We start from the raw sequence: 13,666 nt of genomic DNA, 5'->3' as shown, positions 1-13,666 counted from the left end.
AAGAATTAAAGCTTGTGTATTGGAGTGTTTTACAATAATATCGTTGGTTTTTATCCATTTTATTAAAACTCGAAGATTAAAAATTATTGAAATTAAAATATAATAAAAATGGTAACATTTAGTTCAGAGCAGCCGGAACACACTGGATCTTTTTATTCGTTCCTAGGTAACGCCGGAAGTGATTGACAATAAAAATAAATGAATTTTTAAGTCTTTAAGCTGCCGAATAGAAAGTAATTAATGACTTGAAACAAGTCGTAACCTAAAAAATAATTTTAATCGGCGCCTCTGTCATATAAATTTTTTCTCCTTTTTTCTGGCTTTCATATCCCCCCCTCTTTTTTTTAAACCGGAGTTTAACCCTGAACCCGGGTGGTCAATTTGATTCCTTTTATGGTTCGTCTTTTGGTCTTCTGACAATAGCCGGCCAAAATATAGCCAGCATTATGGAGGTCAGGGTGATGACGATTCCTGTGGCGCTGACGATCATGGATAGTCTCCCCTTATAACGACCGGCCTCCATGTTGCCGGCCTCGAAGTCCTTGTTCGATTTCACCGAGAGGCAAACAGCAACTATACCGAAGGGCAAGTTGAAGCAAAGGAGGACGACGACCGCCAGTCCGATGTAGTTGGTGGTCCGGGGCGGCGCTGGCTGATAGAGGGCACGGCCGTCGGGCTGGGTCAGAATCACGTGGCCTCCATCGAAATGCTGGCTCTTGACGGATGAATAGCGCGCAGAATTTGAGCGTGAGGGCGCTGAACCCCCGCGACATTTCTTTGATGCATTGTCAACTTCCTCAGAGGTCGGAGAAGAATAGCACAACATTTTTTATTTATTTTTTTTTTTTCAGTTTAAAAAAATTTTTTTGATGAGGAAATGTGTTGAAGAATCAGGATGTGATGGGAAAATCGGCTGATGATTTTAAGGAACCGGATGAAACAAATCAAAAATCAGACTTGCTCTTTTCTTTCTTCTGGGATTATTACTTTTTCTTTTCTTTTTTGGTGCGTGTATGTGGGTTCTGTGGACAAGATACCGTTCAAGAAATTGGCCAGGATTTCCGTACAGGATTCATTTTCGTCTGAAAAAAAATAGTAAATACTTTATTAGAAACCAGCATAAAAGGATGAAAAACAAGTATAAAGCAACAAAATAAACTAAAAAGGTTTTGAACAATAAAGTTGAAATGGGAATGGTGACGGTGGCTGAGTGATTACGACTTTGATTGAAAAGTTGGGTGTGCCAAGTTTGAAGCCAGTTTATGCCACGAAATACTTGACCTTGTGTTAACTTTTTTAGTTTCTTAAACGTTGGTTCAATTTAACTATTACGTGTAATTCTATTCTATAGTTTCTACATTGTGCATGATTGCGCAGAGTTTAAGATAAAACATTCTAACACATGAAATACTTTTATCTCTTCTCCCCTCTCTCTCACACACTCTCTCTCACTCTCTCTCTCTCTCTCTCTCTCTCTCTCTCTCTCTCATATATATATATATATATGATGAGAATAATGAAAATAGTATTCCGACAAAATAGAGAAACAGAAAGGAACAAACCCAATTATGTGTTGATCAACGTTTCGTCTTTATTTCATCCACAGGAAGTCCCGAAATAAAGAGGAAACGTTGATGAACACATAACTCGGTTTGTTCCCTTTTATTCTCTCTCTCACTCTCTCTCTCTCTCTCTCTCTCTCTCTCTCTCTCTCTCTCTATCCACGCACACACACGCACACACACACACACACTATATATATATATATATATATATATATATATATATATATATAAATGACCATGGTGGTGTGTATACGAAAACTCTCTACCAAACGCCTCTGAATAGTTAGTCTACAGAGATGAAATTTGATATATAAGGTATTTAGACATGCGGTACATATTCGATTTGGTGCTTAGCCGGCACTAATAACTGCTAAGAAGTCAAAATTAAAAAAAAAAAAATCTTCGCAGGAGTATCGACTAAATATGTTTGCATGTCCAAATCTACTATCAAAGATTAAATATCTCTATTTTTTCAAAACTATTTTTATGTGCATGGGCGTGGCTCAAGCGCTAAGAAATATATATTTTTTTATTATTCAATTTTCACCCCAAACAAGGCACAGTGCCACTTTGAAGCAGGGGGCTACTATCAGGGACTTAATTAGCGGGGTCATTATGAAGGGAGATGAGTAGAAAGATGTTTGTTAACCTTACACTTGAACTTCTGCATATCATTGCAGTTGGGAAAGCAGAATCCCGGAAGGGAGTTCCAAAGACCCGCAGTTCTGGGGAAGAAACTATTGGAGTAAAAGGCTTTCTTGCACCTAGGGATCTCTACTGTAAAGGGATGAGACTTGGTAGCTTGTCGGGTTTGTCGGGGGTAGTTACGTCGGGGAGGTACAAGTGTTTGCAGTTCGTCAGAGCATTCACCATTAAAGTATTTGTAGAACAGGCAGAGGGATTCAACATCTCGTCGATGGGACAGAGGCTGAAGCCTAGATGACAGTTCAGGACCGATCAGGTTGGCAACTCTCTTTTGAACCATGTGCAGGAGCAAGAAATAAGCAGCAGATGCACCAGCCCAGATGTGACAACAGTACTCCATACATGGGCGAATGGTTGCCTTATAAAGGTATAGGATACTGTCAGGCGTAAGTAGTTTTCTAGCACGGTAGAAAGAGGCAAACTTTCCTTGCAGCAGCCTTGGCAATGCTCTCAATGTATCTATTCCAGTTCATATTCCCTGTAAACGTTAGGCCGAGGAGTTTAAAAGAAGTACTTTCAGGTAATGTGTTCTTGGCCATTGCTATTGGTGGTAGAGAAGGTTTCTTGTAGTTATTGAAGGAAACAAGCTTAGTCTAAGCAGCATTGAATGTGACCAACCATTTTTGTCCCCATTCCACTACGGATTGGAGGTCATCCTCTAGTGTTTCTGCCATTTCCTTGGATACATGTTCATTTGTTTTCCCCTCATATCTGTTATAGAGAGTGGTGTCATCTGCAAATATACCCATCTCCGAAACAATTTTATCAGGGAGGTCGTTTATGAATATCAGGAATAATAGAGGTCCAAGGATAGACCCCTGAGGTACTCCCGCATTTATGTCATATTGTTTGGATGTACGACCGTCAAGGACAACTTTGATTTTTCTATTACTTAAGAAGGATTTAATTACATTATGAATTCTTTCAGTGATTCAATATGATCTAATTTTCCTTAGAAGACCATCGTGCCATACCCTGTCAAAAGCCTTAGATATATCGAGGGCCACCGCTCTACCCTCCCCTGTTTTATCCAATGAACGGTATATACGTTCAGAAACTACAGTTAAGATATCTGCTGTTGAACGGGCTTGCCTGAATCCATATTGTTTGTCAGTCAGGAGTTTAGCAGCTGTTAGGTGCTGGATTAGGACTTGATTAACTAAGGACTCAAATATTTTGGCGAAAAGCGGGAGGAGGCTAATGGGGCTATAATTTAGTGGGTCAGTTCTTTCACCAGAATTCTTGAAGACTGGTACCACAGAGGCGGTTTTCCAGCAGTCGGGAAAACAAGATTCGTTAAGGCATTTATTGTAAAGTTTGGAGAGAACTGGAGCAACCTCGACAGAGCATTTTTTTAATAGCACAACCGGGATGAGATCTGGGCCACATGCTTTTGAGGTGTCTAGGTTTTTTTTATAATAGCATGTACCTGAGAAGGGGTGATTTTCAAATCGTCTAGTGTAGCGTCTGTTCGCAGAGGAAAATCAGGGAGTGAGTGGTGTACCGAGTTCAGTGTGGAGTTTGAGGCAAACCGACTGGCAAGCAGATTAGCCTTGTCAGTTGCCGTGCAAGCAACCTCATGATTGTTTGATAGTGGGGGAATAGTTGAGTGTCCATTATTTACTACACTGTTGTAGATTTTCCAAAAATCTCGGGTTCCTAATTTCTGTGCTTCGATGCGTTTTCTGGTGGTTTCAGAGTGATCTGTCTTAGCTGTCTCTATCACTCTCTTACAATTATTTCTAGCTTCTATAAACTTCTGTTTATTTGAGCTGGACTTATGTTGGTTGAATCTGCGCAACGCATGCTGCCTTTGACAAATGGCAGCTGCACAAGCAGAAGTAAACCATTGGGGAGAGTGGGGCTTGCTATAGAATTTCCGTGCGGGAACATGTGCTTCAATAGCAGTTTTGAACCATTCAGTGGTCTCATTTGCACACTGTTCCGCTGGAAGAGTAAAGATATTTTGCCATGGGGCATCTCTCATGAGCTCCCTGATGGCTTCCCAATCAGCCTTTTTGTAATACCTCGTTGTTTTGAGTAGTGGGTCTTCAGTTTTAGGGCGAGAATTTAGGCTGATTTCTACCATTATCACAGCGTGATTAGCATTTCCGAGTGGGCTGTGGGCATTTGTTGTACAGTCATTGGGAACCGTTGTCAGAAAGAGATCTAGAAGTGAGGCATGTTGATCTTGCTGGTCTGGGAAACGTGTCGGAAATGTAACCAACTGAAATAGGGAATGGGATATAGAGAAGCTATGTGTTGCGCTACCAGCTACCTCTGTGTGATTAGAGAATCCTAGCCAGTTACTGTGGTGGACATTGTAGTCACCAAATACATGTATTTGTGCGCTAGTATCGAGGGAGAGTGCTATATCTATGCTGTCTGAGACTTTGTTTATTAGGGTACAGTCTTGGTTTGAGGGAGAGCGATAGAGAAAATACAAGTAGCTAATATTGTGTTGTATATTTAGTCTGAAGCACAGAAAGGCCTGGTCCTCTGATTCTAGTTTTATTTCTCTAGTCAGGGGTAGGGTGTTACGAATATAGACTCCAAGTCCATGCATATGTCTGTCCGAGTCCTTGCGGTAGAGTGGGAGATAACCAGGCATGTTAAAGTGGTTAGAGGGAATGGAGGAGTGAAGGTTAGTTTCACTTAATGCTAAGATATCCGGTGTGTTTACAAGGAGAAATGACTCAACATCATCTAAGTTAGTTCTTAGCCCGCGGATATTAGTAAATGCAAGCCTCAAGGGAGGAGGCGGGTTGGTTTTCTTTGAGTTTGGTTCTGGTTTAAACGTAACTTTTGATTGAGCTGCCATTTCATTTCATTTTATTTAAAAGTTTCAGTTAGGGTGAGTGAGGGAGTGCTAGACAAGTAGTTGTGCAGAATACCAGACATGCAATACAAGTAGACTATCAGCTGTCCTCACCCACAGAATTGTGGCCCCAGGAAATCCCACCAGGAATGAGTGCAGGGTCCCTTTCCATGTGCGACATGGCACTACAAACATCCCGATATTTTACAACTGTTGATGGAGCAGCCGCTCTAAGCGCTACCAAAGAGTTAGGGCTCCTGTACTATCAGTCGGAAACAGCAGCCAGGAACTGTCAATCCGGTACCCTCAATCCGTTAGGCAAAGCCAGCCCAGTCCAACTGCACCGACATATATGGCACTGAAGCACCCCACTGTGTCCAGTTTAGGGGGATAGGATGTGGCGGGAGCGGGGAAAAGCGGCTTTCATTTCCCTAGTCAGGAAACGAGGTCAACCACTGGGTGATTCAGACGAGTCCCTGTGATAGTACTTCTACGCCTGGCCAATAGGCAAAGAAGGAGTATGAAAGCCGGGCGATAGACAGAGCCTATCTCCTACTTAAGAAGTTTAGGTTTGCCAACCGGTGATTTGTTTGAGTCACCAGCTCTAGGAAGGTTGTCGTCCAGGACTGAAGAGGCCTCTCTCCCCTAGGTTTAGTTTCAGACTTTTCCTTCTCCTAGATGGATGACCTTGGAAGACCTACGGGTCCATCAGCTCCGAGGGGGTTCGCCCCGCGCCTGGGTCCTAATCCAGGTATTTCTGCGACCCCGCATGGGTAGTTAATATTTATTGGTTATTTAGGTTAATATCTCCTGAAAAAATCGGGCATTTAGGTTAACTTCTACAGAAAATTTTCACTCCTCAAACGTAGTTAAAAAAAGGGCATTACTATGCTTCCATTTTCATTTTTACTGGGAGAGGGTATAGGTAAAAATTCATGCAGTGGAAGCAGCTAAATTTGCTACAGTATTGGATCGAGAGAGACGAGTTAATGTATGGTTAGATATGGTTTAGTAGGTTTAGGATTAGGATAAAGTGTTAGGGTATGATTTACTTGATACTAGAAATTCTGATTTGGTGCCCAAACACAATATTTAGTAAGACTGGAAGATAAGATATGCTCAGTATAGATACAAGAGAACATTTGATATGGAGTACAGTTATACCTGATAGATATAAGTTATTGCATATTCTGTAAGTATAGTTAATATAGATGGATGGATAAGTAGTATTGTATACGAATGCATGGAATTTTAGACAATTTGAGTAAGTTGCCTTTAGACTACAACGAAGGAGAATGACTTCGCCTTTCTCTTAATATCCGGAAGTTTTTATTTCAATGAGTACCGGTTTATTTTGTGTAATGATTATTGCAATACTATCTCTTAACAAAGAGATATTAATGGTTGCTGTTCATTATAGATTACTTTAAGTCTGTGTATAGGACTATGGCTAGTAAGTATTTACTTAGAAGCTTGGTTATGGGTTAGGAGTTACAATCAGGAACATGCCTAGGAAATTTTGGGTGTTAATGGGTATCGATTTACGAGTCTGTTAGGGTCAAGGGCGGAGAGCAAGGACCCCTCTAAGTTACGTGAAACAGATTAGGTTTAGTGGCAACTTGAGAAATAGAGCAGTTTGATTTGTTAGTGATAAGGAGAAAGAGAATTTAAGTAAAAAATAAAAAGGTTTGTCATGCAAAACAGACAAGGCAGTCATCTTGGAGGTAAAGTATCTATAGGAGGTACTTAGTATACAACCAGCAGTATTTTGCAGGTTTGAGAGGAATTTTAGGTACAATAGTTTCATGGTTTGTTGTACAAGTCCGTAGTCTAGGTCAAGGACGAAGCACTTCTAATATTGCAACTGGGTGGAGAGTTATGTTCAAGGTTCAATTCTAGCCGATAGTACACAATCCGTTTTTTTTATATATATATTTTCGAAATGACTTCTAGATAGTGTTTACAATATAATAATCGATAGAGATTTGACTCTATAATAATAAATGCCAAATCTGAATAAATTAAAATATCATATAAAATAGTATTTTATGATCGAGCAACGCCAGACGACCTGCTAGTATATAAATAAATAAATAAATAAATAAATGCATACACACACATATATATTATTATTATTATTATTATTATTATTATTATTATTATTATTATTATTATTATTATTATTATTATTATTTACTATAATAATTAGTAAATACCTACAGACACTAGTGTTTCATCCTTTCGGGAATCACAAGTGCGGGGTGTCACGATTAACGTCACACACACACACACACACACACACACACACACACACACACACACACACACACATATATATATAGATTCAGATGTGTTCAAAAGTCAAAACTAATGAAGACAACGAGGTTGTTAAATAGTGCTCAATAAAAAGAGCGGAATATTTCTTTTATTAGTTACATAAGGTCGCTTTTTTTTCTTTTGCGTCGTGAGGTTCCAGGTCGCCTTATGAAGTCTCTTTGACTGAAACAGATGGCTATTTGTAGCGACCATATGTAACTGTTTACCCCTAATAAAAGATATATATATATATATATATATATATATATATATATATATATATATATATATATATATATATATAGTAATTAACAGACAGGTTGTTTCGCTGCATCATAGCTCTTCAGTGCAGCAAGACTAGCAACTACCTCAAGCCAAGTTTGAAACTCAACCGCTTAGGCAAAAGTCGGTCCTCTCTCTTTCTCTCTCTATCTCCCTTTCTCTCTCTCTCTCTCTCTCTCTCTCTCTCTCTCTCTCTCTCTATATATATATATATATATATATATATATATATATATATATATATATGATAAATAACGATTGATATATATAGACTGCGCGTCTTATTGTAGTTTTTTTTTTTTCGTATAAAATTTTTGTTAACTTTGTTACCATTTGTATTATCAGAAGAAAGTCACGAAGTCGCCGTTCTTATATATATATATATATATATATATATATATATATATATTTGCAAAGGTTATTTTGTTTTCCGGTAGAGTTAACTCGTCTTTCTATGACGACTTTATGCTTGCATTCATTTTTTTTTTTCTTTTGAAGAAGTGTCCTCGGTGCGGCATTCAGTTTTGGTTCACCATTTTTTTTTAATTTTTTTTTTTTCCTATCATTATACGCATGCGCGAATGTAACCTTTGTTTGACCGTTCTTTTGTTCGAACTTCACGTCATCATGTCACCATCATAATAGCGACTAGACCGACATTATCTTATTTAATACCCGCTAAGTTCTACGCTACAATGATTATTTTCAAATATATTTAATCTCGTATGTTTTATGTGTCTGTCTATTAGTGGGTGCAATTCAAAAGAAAACCTTATACCAAGATTGAACACAACTTTCCTTGAATAAAATGTCGCAAAAATTTCAACGGTTAGATTAACTTTGTATTAGTGGAGTCACAGTAATAAACAGCCGACACCAGCCGTTACTTTATTTCATTTATAAATACCTGCCCTTATCCGGCGTAGCACAAGAGTTAGGGTTAGGTTTGGGTTAGTAGGAGAGGTGGAAGAGTTATATACGGCATACTCACGACACATCGTTTCTTGTTAGATCACTAAAGTTAAGCAACGTGGAGACTGGTCAGTACTAAAATGAGTGACCATCTGGGAATTGCAAGTGCTGTATATGCTCTCCGCTTATCTCGGCATTGTTTTCAGTCGTCTAGCACTTCTCCTTGCCACTGATCTCAAGCAGTGCCGATTCAGGAGAGGTGTGGTTAGAGATTGCGCAACCCTTGCCTCACAATTACACGTGCAGCTATCCTTACAGAGGGTATCCATTGTCTTTTGAGACTGCCCAAAAGCATTGGTAGCAGAACCGTTAACTTATTGTTGTTTATATATTACATGTGAAATAGCAAACGCATCTCTAGCTAGAATATCGGATTTCACGAAATAATTATTTAAAATGATTTTAATTTTTGGAATTTTAAGGAAGTGAAAAGCATCATAGTCGATAAAATTTAAAAAGTACATTTTAATGAATTATCAATTGCAAGTTTGACGTTTATTTCACGAAGTAATTCATTAAAATGGCTGACTTTTTTTTTTCTAAGAAACCGATGTGCATTCTGGCGTATCTAATTTTATGAGTAAAATAAATAAATAAAAAATTATTGTTTTTAAATAGATCTTTAATTTCACGAAAATTGCTGGCTTGTTTTCTATGACACCGCAATGTTTTTTAAAAAGAAATTTCTTCTCCTCTAACGGAAAATAAAAAAAAAAAACAAAACAAAACATTTTCATCCCAGTCCGAAAGGAACGTGAATCGACAGGAAAAAAAGATTAATTAAAAAAATAAATAAATAAATAAATAAAACAAATAAAAAAACAGTTTCTACTTGCTAAGGAAAAAATTTAAAAAATTACAAGTATTAAAAAAAAATGGACCCAATTCCGGACAATAATGTTTTTAATTTTCTGATTTTGAAAATCGTTGTATTTTTATTTCGTTACAAGAAGGCTGATCGGCGTTGCCCGGTCATTAGATACGTTTAAATATGATATTTCGATTAATACAGATTTCGTATTTATTATCATACAGCCAATTCTCTATTGATTGTTATATTATACCTAATACGAGATGCATTCAATATGTTTTCTGGCATTTTTGTAAAGGCACTTTTACTGATAGCACACACATGAAACTCTAATCCCCTTTGAAGTAATCTCCTTCGGCTGCAATGCACGTGTTGTACTGTTCCAACAATTTCTGGAAGGTCACATGGAATTTATCTTGTGTGAGCGTTTCAATGACCCTTGTCACGGCCTTTTTCATCTCCTCAGTTGTCTCATAACGACAGCATCTAAGGTTTTCCTTGAGCTTAGGGAATAACCAAAAGTCACAGGGAGCAAGGTCTGGACTATAGGGAAGGTGGGGAACTGTCTTGATGCTCATCTTGGTCAAATAGTCTGTGACAAGGATGGAGTACCCTTGAGACAAACTTCGTGCAAGCCTTTTGCATCTCCAGTTCCTCTCGAATAATTGTGTGTACAATTCCAACGCTGATATCAAACTGTGCACTTATTGTAGCTATTGATCAAATAGTCTGTGACAGGGATGGAGTTGTGAACTTGTGCATTGTCTTGGTGGAAATTGCACTGACCCGATTTGAACAGTGCTGACCTCTTCCGACGGATTTTTTCTTGAACGCCCTTAAAACCTCAATATAATATTTCTTGTTGACTGTTTGTACAGTGGAACCCAGTGCATATCCGTGCTGTAAAAATGGATTATCATAAGTTTCTTGATGGATTTGCTCTTTTTGGTCTTCTTGATTCTGGGAGAGCTAGCATGTTTGATCTCTGGGTCATAGCAGTAGACCCAGCTTTCATCGTAGGTCACCAGAGCATCAAGAACTGCGGGATATGAATTGACCAGCTCAACCATCTCACTGCTGTCATGACAACGTCTTTCGTTATGATCGTCTCTGAGCATCCTTGGGACAAACATCGCACATATTTTCTACATCTTTAGTTCCTCACGAATAATTGTGTATACAGTTCCCACACTGACATCAAACTGTGCACTTATTGTCTTATCCATGAAATTCCTTATTTGGCCAATTAACTCTGGTGTTCTGACTTCCTTACTACTCCCACACGTCTCATCATCTCAGACTCCCTGCCTTTCTTGAATCTCTTATACCACTCAAAAACTGATGCTCGATTTATGCAAGATGGTTCAAAAGAAGTCTGAAGCATTCCATACGTTTCCTTGGCATTTTTTTCCAAGTTTAAAACAAAATTTTATTGCATATCGTTCTTCTAAAGTGTCCTCACGTCCAGATTGCATTTTTGAAATTCACCAGCTGTGACAATCAGGCTTTAGTAGGGTGTATTCCAATTCCTGCTGTAGCTGTTCATTTAAACCTGAAATCATCAAAATTGGTCAGTCATCTCATAAGATGTATAGCAATAATATACTGGATTTTGAAAAGTCTACGATAATTTTAAATACTTGTAAAAAAAACGTCTGGCAACTTATTTAAGGCACCTCGTATATAGTTGTGCCCCACCATAAAATACGCTTAAATATATTTTAATTCATGCAGATTTCGCATTTATTATTGAGCTAGTAATCGATTGATTATTATATTGTATCCAATATAGTGTAGTGATCTCAAAAGTAAAAAAAAAATGATCTGGATGGCATCAGCTAAAAGCGAAGCCAAAACATATAGCGTTTCAGTCTTAGGCGTTATATTTGAAAAGTTTGATAGAAATGGCGTCATGAAATTAAAATTTAAGACAAACGAATTTGAGAATTTTAGTATAATACAAGATTCAATCAAGCAAACAAGGACGCGTTTTATGATTATAAAGATACCTGATTATAATCAACGTGGCACAATCAATACAAATGTACGACCTGAAATAGCGACAATGCGGAACGTAATTTCAGACGACTTAAATGGTGCTGGGGGAAAGTCTGCTCTTACGAAAATGATTGGGAACAAAAACAAAAAGTGACTCATCCTACGAGGATTCTATTTGGAACCAGGGGGACTATGCAAGAAGATGAACGAGATGTCGGTTCACATTACATTTAAATTTCCACATGTCAGTACATTCAGGGTAGCAGAAAACGAAAAGCATTCCAAAATCTAGCAGTCCGACAGGAGAAAATATCTGAGTAGAAAACTCCGATATGTGGAGACCTTTACAGTGAAGGGGTGGACTTTTGCTGCTTGATAGATTTGTCTAGGTATGTACGTTGAGAGGGTAAAAGTGCAATGATTTTGTCAGGACACATCACATTAAAGGACTTGTAAAACAGACACAGGGGATGCACTAATGCAACGATTGGACAAGGATTGGAACTTGGTTGATGGTGCGAAGGCCATTAGATTGAAAACTCTTTTTTTAACCGTGTCTAAGAGGGAGAGATAGCAGTAGATGCACCAGGTGTAGTAACAATAATAATTCTTGTATGAATAGTGGATATGTAGGGATACAAAATACTCTCGCGTGTGACTAATTTTCTAGCAAGGGCAGCACGAGCAGCGCGGGCAGCGACCCAGGCAGCACGAGCAGCACGGGCAGCAACCCAGGCAGTAAGCAATTAACTTACTCCACTCCAAAGAGAGAAGGCACACATCCTGAGCAAGTTAACTTAGATTTTGTATATTATAAATTGTAAAAAGGCATATCATTACTTAGACGCAAGGTGCTATGATTTGGGATCATGTCTAACAAGAAACTATGTGAGGAGATCAGCGAGATGACTGTTAACATTACATTTAAACTTCTATATGTCAGGGAAGCAGGAAAAAGGGAGGCGTGGTGCCTGGCCTTGGTAGAAACCATTTTGGATGACCATACAGTCGTAGTGTGTTACCAAGAACCACGTCAACATTTTTTATAAATCTTAATAGTTATAACACTCCGTGGACCGTTCAGGCGTCCTTGCTTGCTTAGTTGGCTTTTGCATTATAATAAAATCGTATTCTTGTCTGCTTTTTTGTCCCTGTTTCACAAATTAATTTTCATACTGAAAACGGACGTATATACACTTTTATTCCAGCGTGATTTCTATATATACTATGTATTCAAAAGAAATCTATATTCAATCGATACGCTCATTTGCATATTACGGTAAAAAAAAATATTTTTTAATAATTAGCTCGATTTTATTAATTGTTTATTAAAATATAATCGTTTTATTTTTTTACATGAAAGGGCTGTCCCCTTTCCATGTAAGTAAGAAGACATACTAGATAAGTGAAAATGATATTAGGAAAAGACTAGAATCGAACCCTGTAAGCAAGTGTTAAAGATAATAATGGAAAATTGGAATCTTAGGAATTCAGTCCATTGTTAATTCTATTAGAAATAGTTAAATATTGTTTATGTCGGAAAAAGAGTCGATTGTCGATTCTTTTAGAAATCTGGATATTAAATATGTCAGTTAAAAGAATGGACAATGCAGGTTAAAAACATATTGTTTAAAAATAGGGTAGATATTAAACAATTAGAATTGAGGATTCTTTGTTTGCCAAAAGTGTGTTTGGACAAACATTTGTAAATCCACGTGAAGTAGTCACGTTGGTAAACACACTTCTGACGTCATAAACAAAGGAGATTTCTCAATATAGGAATCTGTGGGTTCGAACTTAGGAAGTTGATGAGAGAGAGAGAGTCAGTTAGGAGGGATCGAGAGGAGAGCCCCTTAGAAGCGAAAGGAGAAAAATAGACCATGTAGATCCAAGTTGGAATTCCTGACGTCACCGATCGGTCGATTGAAGAATAAAGGAACCAACTATGTTCGTAACTGTTTGTCTCGTGTCGTCATTCCTGACAACAAAAAAGTAAATGTGTTTTTATCATCATCTTGTGACGAACTTTGTACAACCCTTCCAAGTATTGTGTGTCCTCCCCAGGATCATCATAAGTGAAGTATCCCTTCCCCTCTATATGTGTATAAGAACTGTTGTAATATATCTCCCAGCCGTATTAATATGTGTTAATAACAAGAATCATCACAGTCAGATATAAATGTCTCTCCCACATTTTCA

The 13,666-nt window shown here is 38.0% G+C and overlaps 1 protein-coding gene across 2 annotated transcripts in view; it reads right to left on the bottom strand.

The window, feature by feature from the left end:
* Positions 1-43: 43 nt before the first annotated feature.
* The window catches only part of LOC145248284 (trafficking regulator of GLUT4 1-like), a 136,890-nt gene continuing 123,267 nt past the window's right edge, over positions 44-13,666 (bottom strand). For both annotated transcript variants that reach the window (XM_080110156.1, XM_080110157.1), the window contains one exon: positions 44-1,082. In XM_080110156.1, coding sequence (XP_079966282.1) covers positions 392-826 — 435 coding nt within the window. In that variant the 5' untranslated portion in view covers positions 827-1,082 and the 3' untranslated portion in view covers positions 44-391. The remainder of the gene's footprint in view (positions 1,083-13,666) is intronic.

Source organism: Euprymna scolopes, chromosome 26 (assembly GCF_053919585.1).
Source record: "Euprymna scolopes isolate OS-2025 chromosome 26, ASM5391958v1, whole genome shotgun sequence".
Lineage (NCBI taxonomy): Eukaryota > Metazoa > Mollusca > Cephalopoda > Sepiida > Sepiolidae > Euprymna > Euprymna scolopes.
Note: the sequence above shows the minus strand (reverse complement) of the source record. Positions and strands in the feature narration are given on the sequence as shown.